At 38.3% G+C, this 24133-nt stretch overlaps 5 protein-coding genes across 6 annotated transcripts; 3 read left to right on the top strand and 2 right to left on the bottom strand.

The window, feature by feature from the left end:
- Nucleotides 1-586: 586 nt before the first annotated feature.
- On the bottom strand, nt 587-6777 carry EMB2734 (ARM repeat superfamily protein). Its single transcript, XM_089621845.1, has 20 exons — nt 5292-6777; nt 4999-5202; nt 4806-4910; nt 4630-4695; nt 4367-4531; nt 4206-4280; nt 3976-4130; nt 3675-3810; nt 3509-3578; nt 3278-3405; nt 3143-3199; nt 2715-2900; nt 2525-2617; nt 2321-2406; nt 2171-2237; nt 2020-2086; nt 1773-1909; nt 1514-1605; nt 1351-1417; nt 587-1273 (listed from the first exon to the last, which is right to left on the bottom strand). The coding sequence occupies exons 1-20, from the start codon at nt 6537-6539 to the stop codon at nt 1109-1111; spliced, it is 3369 nt and encodes a 1122-aa protein (XP_089477971.1). The 5' UTR covers nt 6540-6777; the 3' UTR covers nt 587-1108.
- Nucleotides 6778-10057: 3280 nt separating this feature from the next.
- On the top strand, nt 10058-12164 carry LOC149386886 (Peptidyl-tRNA hydrolase family protein). Its single transcript, XM_089624795.1, has 8 exons — nt 10058-10244; nt 10330-10414; nt 10517-10584; nt 10720-10770; nt 10865-10938; nt 11379-11437; nt 11517-11593; nt 11736-12164. Exons 1-8 carry the CDS (start codon nt 10119-10121, stop codon nt 11865-11867), a joined length of 672 nt encoding a protein of 223 aa, XP_089480921.1. The 5' UTR covers nt 10058-10118; the 3' UTR covers nt 11868-12164.
- A 541-nt stretch (nt 12165-12705) lies between these two features.
- On the top strand, nt 12706-13981 carry LOC149386885 (transcription repressor MYB5-like). Its single transcript, XM_089624794.1, has 2 exons — nt 12706-13251; nt 13326-13981. The coding sequence occupies exons 1-2, from the start codon at nt 12989-12991 to the stop codon at nt 13792-13794; spliced, it is 732 nt and encodes a 243-aa protein (XP_089480920.1). The 5' UTR covers nt 12706-12988; the 3' UTR covers nt 13795-13981.
- Nucleotides 13982-19229: 5248 nt separating this feature from the next.
- Nucleotides 19230-21099, top strand: LOC149386884 (alpha/beta-Hydrolases superfamily protein). Of its 2 annotated transcripts, none has more exons than XR_016301083.1 (8): nt 19230-19484; nt 19553-19645; nt 19719-19918; nt 19985-20129; nt 20198-20270; nt 20354-20504; nt 20580-20705; nt 20816-21099. XR_016301083.1 is itself a non-coding variant. In XM_089624793.1 (8 exons), exons 1-8 carry the CDS (start codon nt 19267-19269, stop codon nt 20873-20875), a joined length of 1062 nt encoding a protein of 353 aa, XP_089480919.1. In that variant the 5' UTR covers nt 19230-19266; the 3' UTR covers nt 20876-21094. The 2 variants fall into 2 exon arrangements, 1 of the variants encoding a protein (XP_089480919.1); XM_089624793.1 differs by having other exon boundaries at nt 20354-20500; nt 20816-21094.
- A 158-nt stretch (nt 21100-21257) lies between these two features.
- SUB1 (calcium ion binding protein) lies at nt 21258-23416 on the bottom strand. Its single transcript, XM_089623684.1, has one exon. It carries the CDS (start codon nt 23169-23171, stop codon nt 21516-21518), a length of 1656 nt encoding a protein of 551 aa, XP_089479810.1. The 5' UTR covers nt 23172-23416; the 3' UTR covers nt 21258-21515.
- Between the last annotated feature and the right edge of the window lie 717 nt (nt 23417-24133).

Raw genomic sequence — 24133 nt, 5'->3', positions numbered from 1 at the left:
ATTGTCCAAATTCTCCCAAAGGGATTTTCATTATATATATGCGTTATTTTTGCTATGTGCAGCACAGCTGATTTATTTATTTTATTTTTGGAGGAAAGAATGAATGTAGCCACAATTTTGAATATATTTTTTTTTCTTAAAATATCTAATGGACTCCTTTACACATCTATGAAAGGGATGCTATTCTTATCGTTCTCGGATCATTAGGAAATTGCATTCTTACAGAATCGTGTATAATATTTATCAACATTGACTAATTTTCAACAAAGAAAATGACATTAGCTGTCTGTATTTGTTTTACGTAATGACATTTTTGTGCCTCTTTTACGTTTCTCTTATCAATACCCTTTATTTACAGATAATTTGACATTTTATTCATGTATTAGTTTGGTGACAGACTTAAACTGAGACATATAAGCTACAGCTTGAAAAGAAAAAGAAAAATAGAGCAAGTCTATTTAATAACCCTCACTCGTTTGATTTTAAAGTTTTACAAGTGAGATAAATAAACAATGAATCAGATCATTATCACCGACGAGAAAATGACAACACGGATTTCTTTTTTATTATTACTCAAAATTGGAAATATAATGAAGGAATCACCATAATTTTAATATAGTAAATAATTCTCACAAAAAAGTATGTATAGGAAAACAAAACTGCTACACTCAAAACTCTTTCCCTCACTTACGGACGGACAAAGACCACAAAAACCAACCAACCCATAAAAAAAAAAAACCACTCTGCAAAGTGCAAACCACCAAATAAACAAGTAGAAAGCTTCCAACTTTTTTTTTTTGGACTCTGAGAATAATTTTGAAAAAGAAAAGCATATTAAAAGTGGATGTAGGTGTATACACATTCTACAAAAAGAGGATCGTTCCAACCGCATCAATGACTTCCAATCCAAGCAATGACTGCCGCGTTTGCACGATAAGCAAAAATCGCAGCTTGATGGGAACCATCTTATGTAAAAGAATGGGTGACCGAGGTATTTGACACACGACAGACGATACAGAGCCACGATTGAGAACCCATTTCTAATCGCAGCAAAGCCCGAATCTTTTTTTTTCTTAAGTTGCAAGAGACCGAAGAGAAGAAGAAGAACTTAGGCAGAGAGAATGGATTGAAGGGCAAGTTGTTGCTGAGGTTGCAATGACGACCAAGTCGATGCCAATGTCGACGGCGGTAAAGTCTGCTGAAGCTGCCTCAGCAGATTTATCATTCTGCTAGTTGTTTGTTCCGTTGCTAGTTCTTTACCCGCACACAACACCTAGACGATAATCACTCGTTAAAAAAACGAGTCCAAGTTTTAGAAATTCCAGTAATACTTGATAATTATGCACTAACCTCGGCAAAAACTACAACGATCTTGGATAGGTATTGATTGTTGGGGCCTAAAAGTTCCCGGTCCGACCTGTAGAAAGAAAAGGAAGTCAGATATGCAGATATGAAACAAAGCAAATGAGGAAGTCAGATATGCACAAAGTGTGGAAAGAGGGACTGGACTGACCTCTCCACCATGGAACAGAGCTGGTCGTGAACAACTTTGGCCTCGATCAAATCACCTTTTATAGGCAAGCAATTCAACCATGCTGGGACAACCTGTCAAACAAACCCATCAAGTTCATCTACATTACTGAAAACGAAAAACTCATCAAACTAAAGTGCCTAAACAATGCTCTGAAAAGGCATTGATGAGAATATAGATGAATTGCGTGTGATATTATCAACAGGAAAAAAGAAACAATTACAGGCACAAGTTTAAGTACCTGGACTGCATCGATACTTTCCCGATGGTACAAGCATATCTTGCCTAAAGCAGAAACAGCATTATCGTATGCCATTACATTTTCTGCTTGAAGAGCATTACGGTCCTGAATCACAACATTTAGTCTTGAAAGAGCCTCTGCAAGAAAGACCCATATGCACACCATGTTAATAATAATAATAACAGAGAGAGAGAGAGAGAGAGAGAGAGAGAGCGAGAGATGTTTTGAGATACGACTAAAGGCATACCTCCAACCAAAGGTTTAAATACGGATCCACCATACTCAGCACAGACGCCTAGTCCATATACGGCAGCCTGAAAATGGGTACAAACATGTTAGTAATCATCACACAGATAACTCCAAAGGCACATGAATAGATACAGATCAATGAATCAAACCTGTCTGACTTCTGGGTTCTCGTCATTGCAAGCCTCTAATACAAATGGAAGAAATGTGTCGTAATACCTGAACACACAGAATTAATAGATACTGAGAATATGTGCATATGATAACAGTAAAATTTAAGTTATTATGCAACGAAGGCTTACTTTAAAGCTGACTCACGGCATTGCTCTGCAACATCGTCGAAAATGCATATCGCTATCCTTCTCTCTTCATGTGACTTGTCTTTCCCCTTATTTTGACAAAATTAAATCCATATAAAAGAGTCAGCTTATGCACCAAATCCCTTTTCGTATAAACACGGAAGCAAGAAACAAAAAGAAGCCTTGAGAGTTTCACGCCATACTTACCCACATAGGAGTTAGATAGGATGATAGCTCATCGAAGAAAGGCAAGAAAGAGGCTTTGAATGTTTTAATCAAGGTTCCCAAGATTTCGCCCACCTGAACCATGTGCAATCAAAACAAAGGTAAGAAAAGGTACAAGATGTTTATGCACATTCATTTGCGGCGGAGGGAGGGGTATCTTCGAAAAACTAACTTGATCAAAAACTTCTTCCTCTTGCTCATTTTCCTCTTTAATCAATTCTACTTCCTCGGCATCAAAATCTTCCGCCTTGGCTCTGTCGGCTCTCTCTCTCTTTCTACTCGAACTGGCAGTGATCACCTGCTTTATCTCATCCACAATCGATCTAACTTGGCTTTCGTCCAATAGAGGACCAGATATCTGGAAAACCACAAATCCGACATACAAGTGGTTGTCTTAGCAGAGCATAAGAAGACAAAAAAGATAGTGCAAATTGCAGGACAGAAATATTGGAGAAACCAACATTGGGTCTGTTGGATAATATTTAATATTTCTGAACAAACAGTAGATCTCTCAGCAGAATGAAGCATAAAAAAGAAAGAAATAAAATACACACAAGTTGTAGAAAGAATTTGGTATTTCAAATGCGGATGTTCACTGACCTGAACGCACTCGTTCAACGCATCCAACATGCTGGCGCAGATCTCTGTATCAGGCTCCTGCAATATACCAAAACATCAATCTCAAGTATATGATGAAACACGGAAAAAAAAATGTAAAATTAACACCAGTAATACCTTATGCAATGCTTCCACAAGAGCTGGGACAATGTAGTCAGACAGTTGCTTAATGTAGGTCTCATTGCGGCCTTGTGCTAGCCCTTTCTCTATCGCCAATTTTGCAGATCGTAAAAGCTCCGGCATGGCTAGAGTTAAAAGAAGAAAGAGAGGAATCAAGCTTCCAATTCACGTTAAACATAAGGAATAAAACATCCATAAACATGGACTTTCAATCAAAGCTTTGTATACCTGAAACAGCTGCTTTCCTAACTTCTTCATGGAAATAGAACTTAAGAAGTGGAACTAAAGTAGGAGCAACCTGCCAATTAAAATGAACCAAGTTTTAGATCAACACTAATTATATAGTGACAAGCCCGAAGTATAAAAGGAATATGGTATCAATTTGCATGCAAACCTGATCAATCCATGGAAAGAAGCCTTCTTTCAACTCATCAGCATAACAACAGAGCATGTTACAAGCTGTAGCTTTTTCTTCCAAGACACTAGTCTTGATTCCGATTCGTTTGTCCCCAAGAGTGATTGTTTCCATGCTGTGATTGAAAGAAGACTAAATTAAAAAAAAAATGATATCTTAAAAGAAGATTTCAGCTGCCTAATAACATTGACCTCTTGGATGTGCTAGTTTATGTCCAACTTATATTTGTCATAAACATCCATTGTAAAGAGAGGAATAATGGAGAGAAGAGATATGAGACCTTTCGTCGTCGGAGTCTTCACCCTCGTTGTCCGAATCTGCAGAGGTGATGGTGACATCGGGCTTAAGTTGAGCAGACTGAAGCAGTGGCGGCATCACAACGCTCATGTACGGAAGGAAATCTTGTCCCAAGCACTTGCACAGCCTAGCCCAAGCCTGTACCATTTACAGTGTTAACACTATTGCAGATATCTAGCTATTTTCAATTTAGTCGGGGAAAGAAAAACATACCTGTAGCATGTAGCTCGTGGTTGGATCATCATTCTCCAACTGAGATCCTTGCAAAGTCATCAGCACTTCCATAACCTTTAAAGTAAAACAGTTTGTTAATATTCGAGAAAAATAGTTCCGAATTCCGAAAAAAAAAACAGAGAGAGGTGCGTTATGGATACCTGCTTGGCGTCATCCCTGAACTTGTCCTTTCCGACGGCCATACCGACTAAACTGATGCACTCCATGGACTTAGCACGGAGCATACGGTTGGACTTGTCAGTCGCGTTCACCAATATCGTTTTCAGGTAAGGCATAACTGTGTCATAGTATTTTTGGAAGAGCTCCTACGAATCCCAAAACACACCCCCAAGTTTATGTTATTTATTCGTCGTCATGTCATCATAAGAAAATCCTTGATGGAATTAAAAAAAAAAATCATTACCTGGGATGAATCGGCAACGGAAGCCAAAGCAGTCAAGGCTCCCTCTTGCACCATTTGCTTACAGTTCTGCATTTGCCAACAAAGTTATATTACTAACTTTTTCATGGAATGTGACATAAATAAAAATGAAGTAGTTAAAAAAATGGTTGCATAATTGAACCGACTTAAGATTATACCTGAAGAAGAACGAGCAACTTGCTCACAATTCCATCCAAGTAGGGCGTCAAAATGTCAGGAGTGCAGTTCTCGCTAAAGTTGAGCACTGCTGAAGCAGCGTGTGCCTGTGCAATTTCATAAACACGAGTTCACAGCTTCAAAAAATGATTCAACCATAGAATGAAACCGAATTTGAGAAGAGCGGTGTATAACCTGAACTCTGGGGTTCTGGAAGTCGTCCATGGCGGCGGCAAGTGAGGGCAAAACCTGCTGATGGTATTTGAGCTGCAAATCCGGGCCCAAGTCCGTCGACAGTTGCCCGATAGCGTTGATGGCCGCCCACCTCACGCGCGGATGCGGGTCTTGGAACGAGCTCAGCACCATCACCACCACTTGCTCCAAATTCTTGAGCATAACCTGAGCAAGCAAGCACATTTGGCATCGTAAATCACATGTGATGTAACAACGAGAGAGAGATAGGGTGTAGTGTAGTGTAGTGTCGGTACCTTTGAGCAACCTTCTGCGATTTGGGCGAGGGCGATGAGAGCGGCGTGGTGGCTCTGCCAGTCGGGGGCGGCGAGGTAGGCGGGCAGCTGGTCGGAGGCGACGGGGACAATGGTGTTGCCGCCGAGGGAGATGGAGAGGCGGTCGAGGCACTCCTGGGCCACGCTGTAGTTGCTGGTCTCGCCGGCGTCCTCGTCCTCCGTCTCGGCGGTGTGCCACGCGGGGTCGTCGTCCACGTCCAGCAGCATCTTCATCAGGATCGCGAAGAGGCGGCTTATGAACTGCGGCAGCTTGCGCATCATGCCCGGGGCCCGCTCGCGCGCCTCGGCCAGCGTGATCACGAACTCGATGGCCAGGTGGCGCGTCCCCTCCTCCAGGGACTCGGCCTCGGCGATCTGCAGCATGGCTCCCACGACGTCGACGATCTGGCGGCGCAGGAAGCGCGGCTCGGTGCCGGCCAGCTCGATGAGGAGCTCGAGCGCCTCCTGCGCGGTGGCCTCGTTGCCGGCGTTGAGGGACTCGGTGAGGGTGCGCATCATGGCGGGGAGCAGGTCCTGGAAGCGGTCGCGGTCGGCAGAGCTGGAGAGGCACTGGATGAAGTTGATGACGGCGTTCAGGGCGGCGATCTTGACGTCCCCCGAGGCCGTCCCCGACGACAGGCACTGGAGGAACACCGCGTGGAGCTCCTTCAGGTGAGGGACCAGCGAGTCTCCGATGTACTGGGAGAGCTGGGCGAAGATCAGGAACGCCGACTCCTGGAGCTTCGGGGAGTCGGAGGACACGCACTGGAACATGAACGGGAGGAGCTCCGGCCACGCGCCGTCGGGGAGGATGCCCGAGGCCAGCTCGGAGACCGTGTCGCAGAGCTTCTTCGAGATGGACTTGGAGTCCTCGCGGTGGATGCAGGCCAGGAGGACGGACTTGAGCGAGGCCTGGGTGGCGGCGCTGAGCCGCGGCCAGAGGTACGAGTCGTCGCGGGTCAGCTGCTTGCGGAGGAGGATCGCCGACATCGCACGCGCCTCCGGGTGCGGCGAGGCTTGGAGGAGGTGGGCCAGCTTCAGCGACAGCGAGTCCGGATCGGCCTGCTTGCAAAGATTGAACAGCGACTCCGCCTGGGACCTCTGCTCGTTCGACGACGACATCAGGTGAGAAATTAGGGTTTCGAACGCCGTCTGGTCCGGTCCCAGCACGGCGGCGAGTTGCGCTTGCTGGACCGGAGTCACCGACTCTCCTCCCTGAGACGCCGCCATGGAAACAGAAGAAAGATGAGAGTATTAGGGTTTGGCTGTGGATATGGATTCTTCTTGGGCGATTCTATCTCCTCTCTCTCCTCTCTCGCTGAAAAAGAGGAGGCTGTGTTTGTTTTGAGAATTGAGAGAGGAGACGAAAGAAGAAGGAGGAGAATAGGGGAAAAATGAGGGTTTTGCTTTTGTGGATTTTCGTTATTTTTCTTTTTTTCGTTGGGAATTAGGGCAAACTATATGCCCCTATATTTATATATACTTGGGATTTTTCACATTTTTATTTCTTTTATCTTTAATCTTTCACTACTCCTTAATCTCTGGGGGATTCAATTCAATTAATTAATTAGGAGGGATATATATCATCTTCCAATGTATTTGTAAATATATCATATTTTTATATTTGGTTTGTGGGAAAGGTAGGAATTTAATTTAATTGGTTAGCTGTATTTCTTCTATTCTTGCAATGAGTTTTTTTTTTTTTTTTTTGTGGGGGAGGGGAGGGGAAAAACAGAAGTATTTGGGTCTTTAAATTAAGTTTTTTTTTTTAATTTAAAAAAGGGTCTTTGAATTGATTTGATTAGCTGTATTGTTGGCTTTTTTGTTCTTCTATTTGGGTCTCGAATCATGATTAATATTCGCTTTTTTGTATCTTTTTTATTATTCTAGAATAATAAAATGGAAATATAAATTGATAATGGTCAAAGAAAAAGAAAAGGAAGCTGGTTTCTTGCTTGTGTTTACAAAAAAGAAAAAAAAAATTCTTCAGTAATTGGCATAAAACCAAAGAAAAAAATATTTGCCCCTTTTGAACCTATTCTAGTTTCATATTTTTGTGTTGTTTATCTCATAGAGTATCCAAAGTAATTATCTTTTCTTCTCTCTGTTTTTTCTTACCCATTCCATTACATGGAAACAAAAAAATATAGGGTATATGATCTTCTATTTGCGAGTTTGGTTTGGTACCGATCAAAACGTTTTTTAACCACTTTTCATTAAACTTAGAAGCTTTAAGCTTTATAAATACACTTTCTAAATAGGTTTTGGCAATGCGCTTTTGCATTTTATTAATTTATTGGTTTCAATCAAATGCATTGTTTATTGTAGACAAACGTCCACAGAAAACAATCATCTTGTTTTCACTAATTACTAATTAGATAAGGAAACCAATGTTTAATATTATTGATTTAGATGCCCTACTTATTATAATACCAATTTGAATATTGACTTGTTCTTTTTCTTCTCCTTTGCTACCTACTGAAAATGAGAGACTGTTGTATTGTATATCACACAACAATAAAAATAAATTCTTATATGCAGATTATAATCCCAAAATTAATTATATTAATCAATATTGGGTAACATAATCGTAGTCAAAGCTTGCGTTGGTCATCTGGCGGTAAGCAAGTTGTAAGACATAATTTTTGTCATAATCTTAAAGTTTTGCATTGAATTAATCAATAATGTTAAATCACCCACTTCAATGAATATTGTAAATGACCCAGCTGTGATTAGGGTACTGATATTTTTGCCGCTTCCATAGCCTAATATGTATATGAGATTTGCAATTTGTTACAATCTTCTTGTTTGACCAAAATGTATCAATTTTATTGGATAATAATATACAGAGAGAGATCTGTTCAATCTTGTGCTTGTGAGTTGTTTACAAGTCTCAAGTCTAATAATTGGCACTAGAAAAACAGTAACTTATCAATCTTCTTAAATGCGAGTTTTTTCCAAATCATATTCCATAAGCCTTTTAATCGGAAGTAATAACTTATATACGTTACGACATTGATTCCCAGAGGGCAAAAAAGCTGATAAATAAATAAAAATTATATATATATATATATATATATATATATATATATATATATATATATATATTAGGAAGAGTGAATATGTGTCGTTACATTTAGTGCCTTAACAATGGTTGGTCATCACCATAAGTCCATAACACAGAGACAGATAATGCAAGCTACAAACAACTATTGCATTGCCTATCATTAATTGATACTCTTAATTAAGATATGAATTTATAAAAAGAAATGGAGAAGAAAAGGCATATACTATAATTCCTAGCGTGTATGTTTATACAAGCTATAGCTAGCATTGATAAATAGAACACACAATCATCATCTATACGGAAGCTTATATACGTAAAGGCAAATACTAGTGTTGGACCGTAAATATATAGAACGTTGTTATACTTCTTTTACAAGTGCAAACTTGCACGTGAAAACTTCAATCTAGTGAGTTAACCCTTCAATGAGTCAAAATATAGTACAAAGTTAGGGACTTTATCTTGGAAGGTCGTTGTGAACTTGTGATTCTTCGTCTATAAATAAAGTAGCAAACTCTTTTCATCTTGAGCTCTCAGTCCATTTAAGCATTTCCAAAATGCTTAAAGGTTATTGTATGGGCCGAATTCGGACACAAAAATAAAAGCTAAAAGCGAGCATTTAAACAAGATCGAGGGGGACCGGAAAGACTGATTGATTTATTACTAAACTATGACTTCCATATTAGTTTAAGATCAAAATTCAATATTTTTAATTTAATCTAAAATTATGACTATCTTGTATTTTTTTTTTGTACAACAATACATTCAATAAAGTATTATTTTCTTTTTACTTTCGTCTATTTCTCTCCCTCTCTCTCTCTCTCGCTCTCTCTCTTGTGTTTAACGAAGAAGGATTTCACGTTTTTCAATGACTTCATGTTCAAGAAGATTCTTAAAATTCTATCATTTTTGAACATCGAAGGTCGTCATATCCTAATGATTTAACCAACAGTTTAAATTCTACACGGCTTTATGCCCAGTTACTCATATACCGCACACTCATGATATCAGCTTGCTAATAGACCACGAGTTATCTCAAATATTACAAATTCTTGTGCTCACTACAAATTTTTTGTCGTGGTCGAGCATTTTTTTTATCCGATTATGCGATACCGCTAGTTACCTCAAATACCACGATTTTTTTAGTTTTTCGTGAAAAAATTGAGTTTCAAGTTTTTTATTTTTATTTTTATTTTTAGTTAATATAGTTTATTTTGGTTGATTCTCGGCTTGATTTTGTAGGTTGTGGGTGAGTTTTGGTTTAAGGCAAGTTGAATTTGAATTTAATCTGAATTAATGATTATTACTTTGCTTATTTGGTTAATCGTTAATTTTAGTCGTTTTAATTTATATACAAAAATTATTTGTTTATAAATACACCATCCACCTGCTGTTTTTTCATTTTCCAGCTTACTCACGCGATTATGATTTATACGTGGTAACGCTTATTTTAGACTCTCTAATATATTTACCTTATACCAATTTCCAATTATTTGTTTATATATTTACCTTATGTATAATGAGCTGCGCGTTCGACGGCACTAATTAAGCGGTATTTTAATTATCGAAACTAACAAGTTGGCTATCCAATATTGAAAGAATTACGGGGTAAATTCGTATTTTGGTTAAACATAAAGGATACTTTTGCTACTTACTTTTTTTATTATTTGCAAACTCATCAAAATCCTCTCTCTATCTCTCTCTCCCCTGTCGCCGTCAGCTCGTGAACATCTCCGGTAAGTTCTATGAGTCTCTGTAGGCTAACAAATCAGTGTCGCGGCTTTAGCTCCACTGCGTTTCCTCTTCAAAGGCCGTGGCTTTTCGTGGGTTTGGGAAACCCAGGCGACAAATTCAAAGGGACGAGACACAACGTGCGTCTTAATTCATTCTCTCCATTGTTAATCCCATGCCTTCACTCGTATTATTGGCTCAGAAGCTGTTGTGTTATCGATTCAGGTTGGTTTCGAGATGATTGACGCTTTTGCTGAATCGGAAGGGATTCCGATGGACACAGTCCATTGCAAGGCACTATTTGGCCAAGGTTCGCTCTTCTCTTCTATTCGATTTATTCAGATATTTTGCTATGTGAATTGTTGATAGCTCTGCATTGAATTTGAATGGAATTTTCTGTGGAATCATATAGGCTTTGTTGGTGGCGACCCAGTTTTGCTTGCAAAGCCACAAACCTACATGAATTTGAGCGGCGAATCTGTAAGCAATAATTTTTTTTTTTTTTTTCATTTTATGAATTCATTTCTAAAGGTATATATATTTATATGCAAATCTAGTTGAATAGTGGATGGAATATTGTGTACTGATTTTGAAGAAGCTTGTGTGTATGCTCAGGCAGGACCGCTCGCAGCGTACTACAAGCTTCCGCTTAATCGCGTGCTTGTGGTAATTCTTTTTATTTTGATAATCGCAACCTATTCATAATCAAGAAATACTTGTTCTTGTGAAGGTTTTGTAGAAGTGATTTGTTTGTTTGTAGTTTCACGATGACAAGACATTACCGTGCGGAGTCATTCGTCTCGCCCACAAAGGCGGCACTGGAAGTCACAATGGGTATGTATGTCATTCACACCATTAAATTTTTCTTTCCAAGTTTGTATTTTTTTGTTGTATCCTTTCATGGCATCTGCGATTGTGGTCGAACGAGTGCTTAATTCCCATTCTGGTCTAGTTTCAGGAAAGATAGAACCTAGTTTGATTTAGTTTATATCATTGTTTATTGTGACTCCATATGCTTGTGTCAAGCAAATGGTATCAGTTTTGAGTCCTAAGTTGATAAGAGCCTTTATTTCAGAATTATTGTGACTCCGTGTATGCTTGTCAAACTAGACACTCTTATCTATACTTATTTTGGGGATGAGGATGACCAATACTTACTTCTTTTCTTACTTTCTTGAACTGTAACGTAGTCTGGTGGTATCTGTGTATTGTTTTTTTTTCCTGATATTGTGTATTTCGGCATAGTTTCCTGATATCTTTCATTGTCTGACCAGATTAAAGAGCGTGATTAATCATTTTCGAGGCAACATGGAATTTCCCAGGTTTAGAATCGGTGAGTTTCAACTTTTTTACGTTAAGTTGTTTTTTTCTTATTAATCTGCATAGTTCTAAAATGTTGATTTTGTTATCAGGTATCGGAACTCCACCTGGCCGAATGGACCCAAAAGCATTCTTGCTTGAGAAATTCAAGGAAACGGCTCGAGAGCAAGTAAGCCATCCTTAAACTCTCACATTTTGTGTTAGAGAAAGCCATGTTACGGTTTAATCAAAAGACGAAACATGCGATAAAGGTCATGGTAATGTATCAGAGTGGTCTGTTTTCCTAATTTTTAATTTTTTGGCGGGGCAAGATTGATGTTGCGTTGCGAGAAGGAGTTGATATAATGAAGTGTGTATTGTCAAGAGGCTTGGAAGAGAGTGTTCGGCGGTATAACAAGGAGCAAAAATACAAGCATATACGAGTCACCACTTTTCCAACATGACACCAATACTACTAGCTTTTTAGACGGCAATCAACATATGCGATTTTGATAGCGTTTCATTTTGATGGAGGAAGTGCCCAAAACCAGGAGATTTTCAGCTCCGATTCGACAAACCGACCGGAAAACACTAATTTTTTTTTATTATTGGTTCCTTTTGTAGTGTTGTAGCATTTGTTGGCATAGTTGTAAATAAACGTACCCATGTTTGTTTGTGTTCTCATTTTGGGGTAAACAAGTGTAGGACCATCCTGGACTTTGAGATCCTTTTGTATTGTATTATGAATATCTCATTTTAAAGCTCGGAGATGCTTATTTCATTTTAGTTAAATTAGGTGAGAAACGTGTTTACCTTACCTTATTGATAATAAATCTAAAATAAGTGTTTACCCTTTACGATGTATTTATTTTTAAATTTCATTTTTATTCCAAACATAATTTAAAAAATTATTAAGTTAATTTATTAATAAAAAAATAACTTATCAACAATAAGCGATATTAAAAGATCGTTTATTATTGTAGAATTGTTTATCGTATTAAATAAATAATCATGCATGGTAAATGGTAATTTTATTCATTATTACTAACGTAAATGATTAATTTTTTTTACTTTAAGGTAAAAATGATCATTTTTTTTTTGTAGTTTAGTTAAAATTTAAAAACTCGAGTAGTTTTAGAATATTTAATTTTCATTATTTATTTATATTAAAATGAGCAAAAAAGAGTGAATTTCTGATAAAGATATGAAAACGGAATTTGTTAAAAGAATAAAAAAAAAGCTAAAGCTATAAGAGGGGAGTAATAGTGCGAAGTGGGTCCCAGTCTGTGAATCTCACGCGCGCAACCATTTATTATATAAAAAATAAGAAGTGCATCTGGAACATTCAGATTTCAGGCTCTACAAATGTATATAATAAATTAATCACAGAAAGTGATGACTAGAATAAGTTGGCATTATAAATTATTATACATATATATGAGAAATAATAATAATGCACATAGATGTTGTTGTTGTTGACAGCGCGTGTGAGACGACCATGGACCTAATGCCCTAAATAATAAAGCTTAATCAATAAGAAACAATACGCAATATCTCAGAAGAAGAAGAATTGAAGAAGAAGAAGATGAGTGATAGTAATGGAAGGAAGACGATTGGGGTGAAGAGAGGGCCGTGGACTTCGGAGGAGGACGACGTCCTTGCTCGCTTCGTCAGGAAGGAAGGGGAAGGCCGCTGGCGCACTCTTCCGGCCAGGGCGGGCCTTCTCCGGTGCGGCAAGAGCTGCCGTCTCCGGTGGATGAACTACCTCCGGCCGTCCGTGAAGCGCGGCCACATCACCGACGACGAGGAGGACCTCATCCTCCGCCTCCACCGCCTCCTAGGCAACAGGTAATTTCCACATCTCAACCCTAGATTTACTTTCCGAAACGAAACCCTAATAGTTGAATTGAAATGAAACGAAGGTGGTCGTTGATAGCTGGTCGGATTCCTGGGAGAACGGACAACGAGATAAAGAATTACTGGAACACGCACCTGAGCAAGAAGCTGGTCAACCAAGGCATTGACCCCAGAACCCACAAGCCTCTCAATAATAATATCATCACCTCCGATGCTTCTTCTTCCCTTCTTTCGCCTCGCACATCTCCCAATGATTCATCAGAAGCTGGCGATCATCATCGCACTGTTACCACGGCCATGATCGATATCCCAGTTACTACTGTAGTGAATGATGACGAGAATCATCAAGTGATGATGAGAGCACCGCGGACTGATCATGATCAGCTTCGTCGACTGTCACACAACGATGATCATGATGATTTCAACTATTGCTCCGATGATGTCTTCTCTTCCTTCCTCGATTCCCTCATCAACGACGACCACGCTTTTCCCAACCATCTACACCTTCCCGATGATAACCATCCTTTCCTTTGATGCTATTCCTTCATTTCCTCTCCAAAATAAGCGCATTTTCTTGTGTGATATTACTACAAATTACTTAGTGGTGTGCTATAATTATCAACCCTATGTGCTGTGTATGTGTGCGACTATATTCCACCTTGTTTTATTATGAATATTATTCATGGTTTTGTGTTATCATATCAATATCTATGTGTGTTTCTATACTTACAGTACTTTTGCTCAAACTACCGTCATCAATGATTATCAAACTGATCATTTGTTGTGTGATATATGCTACGAATTCTACTCTCTATATAGTTTCTGAAGCAAGAAATGTCTTCAAATTCTACCAATATTAATTCTATGCGTCTAATTGTCACTAGGACTCGTGATTATTGTTTCGTGCGTCCATATATATTATCATTTTCATGATATTATAAAGCGTTGTTAATCTCTCACTAACAAAAATAATTAATTCAGCCACGAAATAAAATATTCGTTACGGCCGTGATAAATATCACGGCTGTAAACTTAGTAGTTGTTTTTAATTAATCGCGTGATTATATAGACTATAGTATTTGGTTATCTAGCTAGCCAGGAGTATCGATCACTATAAATCTCACAGAGTACGTAGGAACATATAATATATGTGTGTGTGTGAACTTATTCGTTTGGAATCTGATTATGCAGATTTGATGTTTGCATCAACAATTGCAACAATGTGATCGCTCCGTCAATCAATGTATATACACTATTTTTAACTACATGTAACATTACAAGTTTGGTGAAGAAAACGAGAATTAATTACTTATTGTTAATGTTATTTTTGGAAGATTTAGAACTGTACGTAGCTAGTTCGATTTAGGATCGAACTTTATGATCGCGAATGATGGTGAAATTAGACTTACATTTGATTATCGATGATTATATTTGGAAATTGGACAAAATAATATAAATGATGAAGTAGAGCTTCTCAATTGAAAAGAGATTCCGAACTTTGGAATATGCATGAACATACATATGAATTCATTTGAGACCATTATGAAAGTTATAAAAAAAAAAAAATAAAAAAAAAAAAAACCTACGTTAAATTCTAACTTAGCAATTTAATAACTAATAATTAAGAAAATACTTTGAATATAGATAAGACATATGCGTCACATTATGGGAGAATTAATTGTTAGTCGAGTTATATATTTAATATTTAATAGTTAAGCTATATTTTTAATTGGAGGTTGTTATTAAACTATTTCAAACTTTTTATCCTGAAAAAAAAATCATCTACTTAAATAATTATCTCATAGAAGTTAGAAGACCTTAGAAAATAAAAAAGATGCACATATCTTGCTCACATTCACCATTTTTTTAGTCAATATAGAGTTTTGTGATAGAATTAATGATGTAAGTGAAATATATAAGACAATTAACATATCATTGTACAGTTGTTTTTGTTTGTTTAGAACAAATAATTCGATAGTGAAGGGATTATAGATATTAATTTTCAGACTTTGGAAGTATTTCTTCAGAGACGTCTTAACGATACACACTCTTGTAAATACAAGACAAACATACTAAGGATTAAGAGAATACTATACAAAATCTGGAACAATGAAGAGAAATAGGAAGCTCATAAAGTACGGATAGGCCAAAATTAAAGTAGCTAATTGTAGAGTTCGAGTTTGTAGTACCCAACAATCAATTTTGGTCTATTTTAGTTTAGTATATAATAACTCTTTTATTAATTATATATGATTACTTAATGTGATTATTTGATAGCAACATGTTTTAGAAACATAAATAAACTCAAGATAAATTTCATATCTATATGTATAAAAGAATTTGTTGCAATTAGTTAATCTTTTAATTTTTTTTAAGATTGTAATTAAAATTTTATTTTATTAAAAAAAATAGTACATGAAGTAAATTAAATTAATATATTATCACCTTTTATATTGTAGCAAATAAGCTTCGGTGTTTTTTGTTTTATTTTATTTGGTTTTAAACGCTAGGGTTTGGTTGACTTGTAGTTGTCTGTGTTATAAAGCTGTAGACTAGTGGGCCATTTGTCTAAACTTACGTAGTAAATAATAAAACGAATATAGATAATACAAAGTACAAACTAACAGTCTCTCAACTGTCAGATTGGTAGATAGTTGACCATATGCTGGGTAAATTTTTTAGTTGGTCCTCTATTCAACTCATTGACCACGATAATTTGTTTTTCGTTTTCCTAGCATGATGTTAATTAAATGTAACATTTTGAATTATACTACTAAAAGAAATGCTAAAAGATATGTTACTTTTTCATTTAATTTTATAGAATGATGTTCTATATTAATTTTTAAAATAAATAAATATTTCATCACCAAATTCATAGTTTATAAATATTCCTCAATAATGTACGTGTTGTATTATTATTCCTGTGTAAGACAATTTCGTTTGCAATTGTCAGTAGTATATTTATATGTTCGTATACGTACTTTTTTAAATATTGTTTTTCCTTTCTAATTTTCGGTACCTTTGTTAGATTCTCAAACCAATAAGATTGCATAATAAACAGAGAAAAATAAATTTAAAGTAGAGAATTGACCTTGTAATGTAGACTATTGCCAAAAAAAATGTTATTATCTGTTTGGTATTCGAAGTTTTTAGTGGGCAAGAAAATCATCAAAGGTTAGTGACCATAATGTCATGACATGAATATATAGTTCTCAGTTTCTTATAATTGGCCAGAAAAACAATGCACCGTCATGTTTCATGGTGCATAAAAGGTTGCATATTTTATTTTTGTCTTAATTAAGTTGGGTATTTCTCATTCATATCACATGTATACATAACTATATGTTAATTATTCATAGTCATAATACATTAAGAAACTCCAGTTGGCTCGTTACTGATATATAACACAATACGACGGAAGTTTTGCTATCTTTCTCTTTACATGCTATAAATCTTCTAACGTCTAACATATATAGCAAAAATTTATCATGAATCCGTGGTACACACACACACACATATATATATATATATATATATATATATATATACACACGAGGAAATAATATTCGCTAAGAAAAATATACATGTTCATCTCTGCAGTAACCAACTATATCAAACTAATTAATATATATATATATATATATATATATATATATAAATAATAAAACCAAGAAGCAAAACAGAAGAATGAAAATCAGCTGTTGTGTTTCGCACATGAAACGGTGAAAATAGCTTTATAAACATATTAGAAACGGACGTAATTAAGTTTAAGATTAATAAAAAAGAAGAACAAAACAAAAACGAATAATAACTCACCGTCCGAGATGTGGAGAGCATGAACCCGAGAAAACAATCCGATTTGGTTTTGAAATGTGTTGACCAAAACGCGATGATCAAATGATCATCTTTCTATGCCTGATATATTGTTATTTATATATGTAACATAGTTATAGAGACGTATAGTGTAGACGGGTTTAAGCAAAGCGAAAGCAAAGGAACTTAGGGTGTTAGAAACATCTCTATAAATACATATTTGTATTATAAAATAATAAAAAGAAGTCATAATCATATATAATTAAAGAGGGTGTATCTAATAAGTCTTTGGGATGCTTGATACGTGGCATTCAGGGATTGGTATGACATAAAGACTTGTGGTAAGAAAAGATGTCAGTGTTTTGGAATTGACCGGTAGATTATAAGCGGATTTCCGGGTATGAAGAATGCAAGATATATGCACCAATGACTGACCAAACGTTCTAAATTCGGACTTGGTTAGATTGACCGGCCCTTTTGATCCCAGGGTAAATCTGTAGTTTCATGTGATTGTTTGTGAGTTTTAAGGATAGAGAAATTGTCCCATTTGCCACAAATTTCATAACATTTTCTCACTTTCCACCAAAACACTAATTTTTCCCAAAATGCTACCATCTATGTCAACAATGTTGACATCTATTTTTGTCTTTCACTGTGAGATGTCAACATTGTTGACATCGATGTCAACAATGTTGACATCTCATGTGGCATTTTGGGAAATCTTAGTGTTTTGGTAGAAAGTGGAAAAATGTTATGAAATTTGTGACAAATGAGGCAATTTCTCTTAAGGATACCATGCGTGATAATTTTATTTATTTAATCCATGACAAAAATATGGACTATTTACAGCGATCCCTTTTCAACTCTTACATGATAAACATTCCACTCCCTGATGTTGAAAATAGTACAAAACATACCTTGTAATCCTGCATCATGGCAAATATAGTCCTTATGTCAAATATTTAACATATTCTAAACTGATAATGCTAATGTGAAATAACATTTAAGGATAAAATTATAACTTCAGTTTTAAGTTTTTTTTATTTTTTTATTTTTTTTATTTTTGTATGGATCCATTAGATATATAGCCTTATTTATACTTTTAGATTGCCATTTCGCCAATTTTTAGTAAATATTTGGTAAATAGTCACATCCATGTATTTACACCCGTAAATAGACAAAAATATTTGGTAAATATCAGATGCAATGATATAATCTCAGTTAATGTAGATAACTATGATTGAGTCGAATGTTGTTGCTTGTAAAAGTTTGCAACTAATCTTTTCTATCATTGATTATGACTTTAAATTTTCGTTTGATAACAATCTTTTAGTTATTACAATAATACCCCTTAGGGTAATTACCATAATATCATTCTGTTGCCAACATTCCCAACACTCACCAACATCTAGAACCACTCTCTTAGGAAACTTGGAAAATCTTGGTCATCCCGGATTTGTCCACATCCGCTTTGATTCCCTCGTGATCAAAAGAAGTCGTTATCCCCTAAAGAACCTTAGAAGTAGATACCTTGCGGTATCCAAACTCCTCGGCAACTCTAATCCTCGGGTCTAAGGGAAAGTTATTGCCTTCCCGACGTGTTGAAGCCAGAATCTTCCGTTGGAGACACATCGAAAATGTTGTGCAAAAAAACCGCACTAACAATTTAATGACTACTTTTGATTGATGTTCATGCCAAATTAGAATAACATAAATTGATTTTGCGATAAATTAATATAACTACATAATAAATATTAAAATATAATAAGTTTTGGGATCGTTTTGTAATTAGTTAAAATAGTTAAATGCTATTAAAATTTTAGTCCGAAATAGAGTTGAATGAATTGTAAAATTTCATATTTGGAGTTTTGCTGTTCACGTACTCTATAATATGGCGTGAAAAATTGGGTTGAACTTGAGCTTATCTTATTTTATTTTAGCACATCTCAGTCTATTACGAATCGTATCATGAAGTGTTGAAGATGGTAGCTCGTCGTTTACAAGTTTGGTTGGGACGTGAGAAACTAAGGCTATTTTGGGAATTAATAGAACATTCCTTTTAAAAATATAATAGGCCACGTGGAGAGATGTGATTCACATAGCAATAACACAAATTCCTTATTCCTTGATATCATCAGCATCGTCGCTTCGATCAAAAAAAAAAAAAATCAGCATCGTCAACATATAAACAAAATGATGGCAGTGAGACTCACGACTTGTCTCACAGCTGATCACTTTCCCAAACTGTTACCATCATCGACTCTGTCCAATATTCCGACTCCGAGACGACGACGAGCGTTAAAGAAGAAGCCCAGGACAACTCATAATGGGTTTCGATTTGCTGTTTGTTGCTCCACCAGCAACACTCTTGCTATCGATGCTTCCAAATCCGAACCACAACTTCATACCCGGTATAATATTTAATTATAGTATATATGATTGAGACAAGATACATATGTGATGGCTGATTTTATTGCAGAGTGTGGAAATGGAGAGGGTATTCGATCCGTTACCAGAGCTGCGGAGCCGGTGGACCTGCATTGGTGCTCATCCATGGCTTCGGAGCCAACAGGTTTCTTCTTTCTTCTACTATTCTCTGTTTGTTCTTCTACAATTCAGTGCTAAGACCAGCTCTGGTTTTACAGCGACCATTGGAGGAAAAACATCCGCGTCCTAGCCAAATCGCACCGGGTTTACTCCATCGATCTCGTCGGCTACGGATTCTCCGACAAACCGAGCCCGAGCGAGCTGTCATACACGTTCGAGACGTGGGCGAGCCAGCTCAACGACTTCTGTGCCCAGGTTGTGAGCGACCGAGCCTTCTTTATCTGCAATTCCATCGGAGGTGACATTTACTTAATTACCCCCCCTGTTCTTGTGTGTGTATATCAATATTTTAATTGTTTTGTAGGAGTTGTTGGTCTTCAGGCGGCGATCATGGAACCGGAGACGTGTAGAGGGATTTTGCTACTCAACATATCTCTCCGGATGCTTCACGTCACGAAGCAGCCGTGGCTCGCAAGGCCGTTCATCAGCTCCTTCCAGAGCTTGCTCAGGTGAATCGAAAACAACCCTCTTGTTCTTTTTCTTTTCTTTTCTCAATTTCCATTTTGTTTTGTTGCAGAAACACCCCGGTGGGGCGATACTTTTTCAAGGCCGTGGCCACACCAGAGGCAGTGAAGAATATCCTGTGCCAGGTAATAAGAGCAAATATAGTTTACTTGGGCCTCAAGAAAATGGTTTGGTTTGTGACGATGGGTTTTGGTTTGGTGGGTTTCAGTGCTATCACGACACGTCCCAAGTGAGCGATGAGCTGGTTCAGAGCATACTCCTCCCGGGGCTCGACCCCGGAGCCGTTGACGTGTTTCTCGAGTTCATTTGTTACTCCGGCGGTCCTCTTCCCGAGCAACTTCTTCCTCAAGTCAAAGTATGTATGTCTCTCTCTCTCGATTCCTACCACTTGAAATCAAGAAAGAAAAAGCAGCCTTATGTTTTGGTTTCTGTAGTGTCCGGTTTTGATAGCGTGGGGTGACAAAGATCCGTGGGAGCCGATCGAACTCGGACGATCGTACAATGATTTCGATTCCGTAGAAGATTTTGTTGTGCTTCCAAATGTTGGTCACTGCCCTCAGGTACTGTGAAGCTAACTGCAATATATAGATGTAGTGCAAACATAAGACATACATACCTACATACATACATACATACATACATAAATGAGTTTATTGTTTTTGTGGTGAAGGACGAAGCGCCCGATCTCGTGAATCCGCTCGTAGAGTCATTCGTTGCGCGTCATTTATAGGGTGTCGAACACACACACACACACGACCAATACTTTTCAGCATAGCATTACATCACAAATTCAACTCGTATTAGAGCTGTTTATTTTGAATTAGTCCGTGGGTTTCGCGAATATCCCTGGTAGTCGAAGCAGACTTATGTAAAACGGTAAAGATTTTTGTCCCGATTCACACGACTCACGATTGTCTAATAAAAAGCCTAAACACTGTTTAAAATTGTACACGTGTCAGGCAGTGTATGGATAGTTAAAATATGGACAGTTAAAAAGTCGTGAGTAGTGTCAGATAGCATCACTCTATGTAAAGATGTAGTTACAATGACACTAATGTAAATGTTCGGCGCAATGGTGATTGAACATTTCATCATTATGTTTTTGTTTTTCGGCGCAATTGTGGTGAAATGACATGTAATGTACTTGAACCGATGTACATTGTATTCAATTGGTGAAAGAGAATTTGGGAAGTATTCCAACAGCAATTACCACGGAAGAAAAGAACAAAGTAATTGGTATCTATATTACAAAGAGACTTGTTGTGTTCATGATAAAAATAGAGGTGCAGAATAAGCACAAGCAAATACATCAAGCAGTAACATACAATATATAAAAAAAACAAAAAGAAAATGGAATGTGAATGTGGAACCTAGCACGTATTGACTCCGTCCTTGCAGTCGGCGGTGAGATTATAGAAGGTCTCGACTCGAGTCTTTGCTCTGTAGAGGACCTCGGTGTCGACGGCGACCCTCATGTAGCCGTCGAAGGGGACCGGGTTCCCTGCGTTCAAGAGCATGGTCTGGTTGGACCACTCGCTCCCGCTCCCCCACAGGTGCTTGTAATCGTCCAGCAGGTGGACTTTGTACTCCGACCTCAGCTTGTCAAAGTAGTTGTAGAACGGCTCGTTGGTGGCCACGTAGAGGTTCCTCCACGGCCGCACCGCCCCTCTCAGCTTCTCCAAGATGCTCTCCGGCGAGGTGTCCCGGTCCAGGTGGGGCCACAATTGCTTGTCGGAGGCCTTGTCGCCGCGGACCACGTGGACCGCATCGAAGTCCCAGTCCATCCCCGCGCTGATCTCCGTCACGATGTTCATCAGCCTCTTGGACTTCCAGAGAGCGTGCCACGGGCGGTGCACGTGGTTCGCGGCCTGTCCCTCGCACACCCTGTACCAGTAGTTGTCCGGCTCGAACTGCCTCCAAATCACGGTGCTCTTGTCCTTTTTCAGGGACATGGGAGTCGCCTTGTGGCTCGCGACTCTGCGCACGGGGACCTTGTTCCGCTTGTGGCCGCGGTCCCACTTGCGCCAGTCTCGCATGAACTCGCCTTCCTCGACCACGGACGCGACCTCCTTGAGATGCTCGAAGTCGAAGTAGTAACGGAAGTCTTTCCCTTCTTCGTCTTTGTTGCTGGGGTTGTAAACGGAGGACAAGCACAGGCTCAGGTCCATCACGAAGGTTCGGTTCAGGTACATGGCTTCGCCTAAGCCGCACAAGAAGCTCCACAGATACTGGTTCATTCCTTTGCAGTAATCGCCGCCTCGAGAGTAGTACAAGTACCTTCCTTTCCGGAAGTTCGCCTCCGATCCCATGCTCGGGATCGTGTCGTTGATCTCGCTGTCGTCGGAAAGTGTCGGCGGCGAGGCGGCTCTGGGCCGGAACCGGCGGGCGTTGATCCCGGAATGCCATCCTCCGGCGTGGACGATCTTGTAACTGCAATCCGCGCCGATGCCGAATTCGAACCGCCTGAAATCGCGGTACTTCCTCCAGGACCTTTCCTTTTTGTTCCTGAACCGCCAACTGGCATCGCACTCGTCGGATTTGGATCCCTTCACCGGAGTTTGGTACTCGAAGAACGAAATCGACTTGAACACCCTCAGATTGAACCTCTCGATCGCGAACAGAGCCCGGGGATCGGAGCAATTGACGACGTCGGTGAACTTGCAGCTCGGCTCCGGCGACATAGCCGCCAGGGATGCGTTGGTCAGCATCGCTTCGGCCGCCTCGATCACGACCTCGGTGATAGGGTTGGAGACCGGAGAGATCGCCGGGGAGATCAAAGCTCCGGCCAAATCCTCGCCGGTTCTGAGGACGGATTCGTCGGTCTTGAAGGTGGCGTTCTCGGTCTGGGTGAAGAGGTTGGTCAGCGCCGGAGCTGACTCGAGCCATGGATCTGGAGGCTGGTAGGTTATGGCTACGACAGTGAAGATGAGCACTGAGAAGACGAAGGCCGAGAAGCATAAATTGCTTATGAGCTTGATCAGGCTCTGCCCCGTTGTCGTTGACGAAGACGACGGTGGGTCTTTCATGCCGTTGATTTGATTTTCCCGGGCAAATCAACGAAACCCTAGGCGAAGAAGAAGAAGAAGAAGAAAATGGTGTTAGCGGTGAGTGAGAAAGAAGCAAAGCTGTGCCAGATTAGATTTGATTTGATCTTTGGGATTTTGTTTTATAACTCAGCTTTTCTCTTTCACTTTACTCCTCCTAATACTTCAAGCTTCAACTCTTTCTGCCTCGCCTGCTCTGAAAATGACTACTCTACTAACTATTTCTTTTATTATAATTATACTTCTAACTTCTTTCTAAGTTTATGTAAAATTAGATTTGCTGGTTAAAATTGTAATACATCTTCTACACCGACTACTTCGAATTACAGTAGTTTAGTTTAGAGTTGATGGCTAAAATTGAATATTAAAAATTGTCGGGCATCAAATATATATATAGTTTTACATCTTTTTTTAAGTTATTAATATAAATATTTTCGTAAAAATAATCATTTTGAAATTATTTGTACAAATATATAAATCCATTATACTCTTTTGTTGGAACGCAATCCTTTAACTTCAAAGAAACATAACATCACCTTTTTTTAGGGTAAGCTCTTAGTATTTAGGTCTAGCTAAAATGTGATATCTCCATGGTATGCATTCGATGTCACAAAGATTTTGGTATTTGAAGTTTGGATCGAATATGCAGAAAAGATGACATAACATTCACAATGGCGAAACTAGATCACAGCAATCATCTGCCGTTGTTAAACCCGTTGCTAATTTGATCCAAGTGTTTATGAAATAAAAATTTGAAAAACTCTACACTATACATATATGCAATATAAAACTTATGACATTTATTATTATAAATGTGTTTGTTACTAATTTATAACACGGTTCATCATTTTATTATCGGATAATTTAGCATATGATCGCTTTAAATCTTTTAGGTTAAAATTTTAGCCTAACAATATTGTAATTAATATTATTGTCCCAAGATA

This window comes from Urtica dioica, chromosome 8, assembly GCF_054948205.1.
Source record: "Urtica dioica subsp. dioica isolate 48M chromosome 8, U.dioica_male_clone48M_v1_H2, whole genome shotgun sequence".
Classification (NCBI taxonomy): domain Eukaryota; kingdom Viridiplantae; phylum Streptophyta; class Magnoliopsida; order Rosales; family Urticaceae; genus Urtica; species Urtica dioica.
This window is presented reverse-complemented; position numbering and strand designations above follow the sequence as displayed.

Excerpts from the sequence above, each read along its gene's own strand:
- EMB2734 (XM_089621845.1), bottom strand. The coding sequence starts at position 6,539 with ATGGCGGCGTCTCAGGGAGGAGAGTCGGTGACTCCGGTCCAGCAAGCG. Across the intron at positions 1,910-2,019 it reads ATTTAAACCTTTGGTTGGAG|AGGCTCTTTCAAGACTAAAT; the intron begins GTATGCCTTTAG and ends TCTTTCTTGCAG. Across the intron at positions 1,606-1,772 it reads AAAGTATCGATGCAGTCCAG|GTTGTCCCAGCATGGTTGAA; the intron begins GTACTTAAACTT and ends TTTGTTTGACAG.
- LOC149386886 (XM_089624795.1), top strand. The coding sequence starts at position 10,119 with ATGAGTCTCTGTAGGCTAACAAATCAGTGTCGCGGCTTTAGCTCCACT. Across the intron at positions 10,771-10,864 it reads CGCTTAATCGCGTGCTTGTG|TTTCACGATGACAAGACATT; the intron begins GTAATTCTTTTT and ends GTTTGTTTGTAG. Across the intron at positions 10,939-11,378 it reads GGCACTGGAAGTCACAATGG|ATTAAAGAGCGTGATTAATC; the intron begins GTATGTATGTCA and ends TTGTCTGACCAG.
- SUB1 (XM_089623684.1), bottom strand. The coding sequence starts at position 23,171 with ATGAAAGACCCACCGTCGTCTTCGTCAACGACAACGGGGCAGAGCCTG.
- LOC149386885 (XM_089624794.1), top strand. The coding sequence starts at position 12,989 with ATGAGTGATAGTAATGGAAGGAAGACGATTGGGGTGAAGAGAGGGCCG. Across the intron at positions 13,252-13,325 it reads CACCGCCTCCTAGGCAACAG|GTGGTCGTTGATAGCTGGTC; the intron begins GTAATTTCCACA and ends AATGAAACGAAG.
- LOC149386884 (XM_089624793.1), top strand. The coding sequence starts at position 19,267 with ATGATGGCAGTGAGACTCACGACTTGTCTCACAGCTGATCACTTTCCC. Across the intron at positions 19,485-19,552 it reads GAACCACAACTTCATACCCG|AGTGTGGAAATGGAGAGGGT; the intron begins GTATAATATTTA and ends ATTTTATTGCAG. Across the intron at positions 19,919-19,984 it reads TATCTGCAATTCCATCGGAG|GAGTTGTTGGTCTTCAGGCG; the intron begins GTGACATTTACT and ends ATTGTTTTGTAG.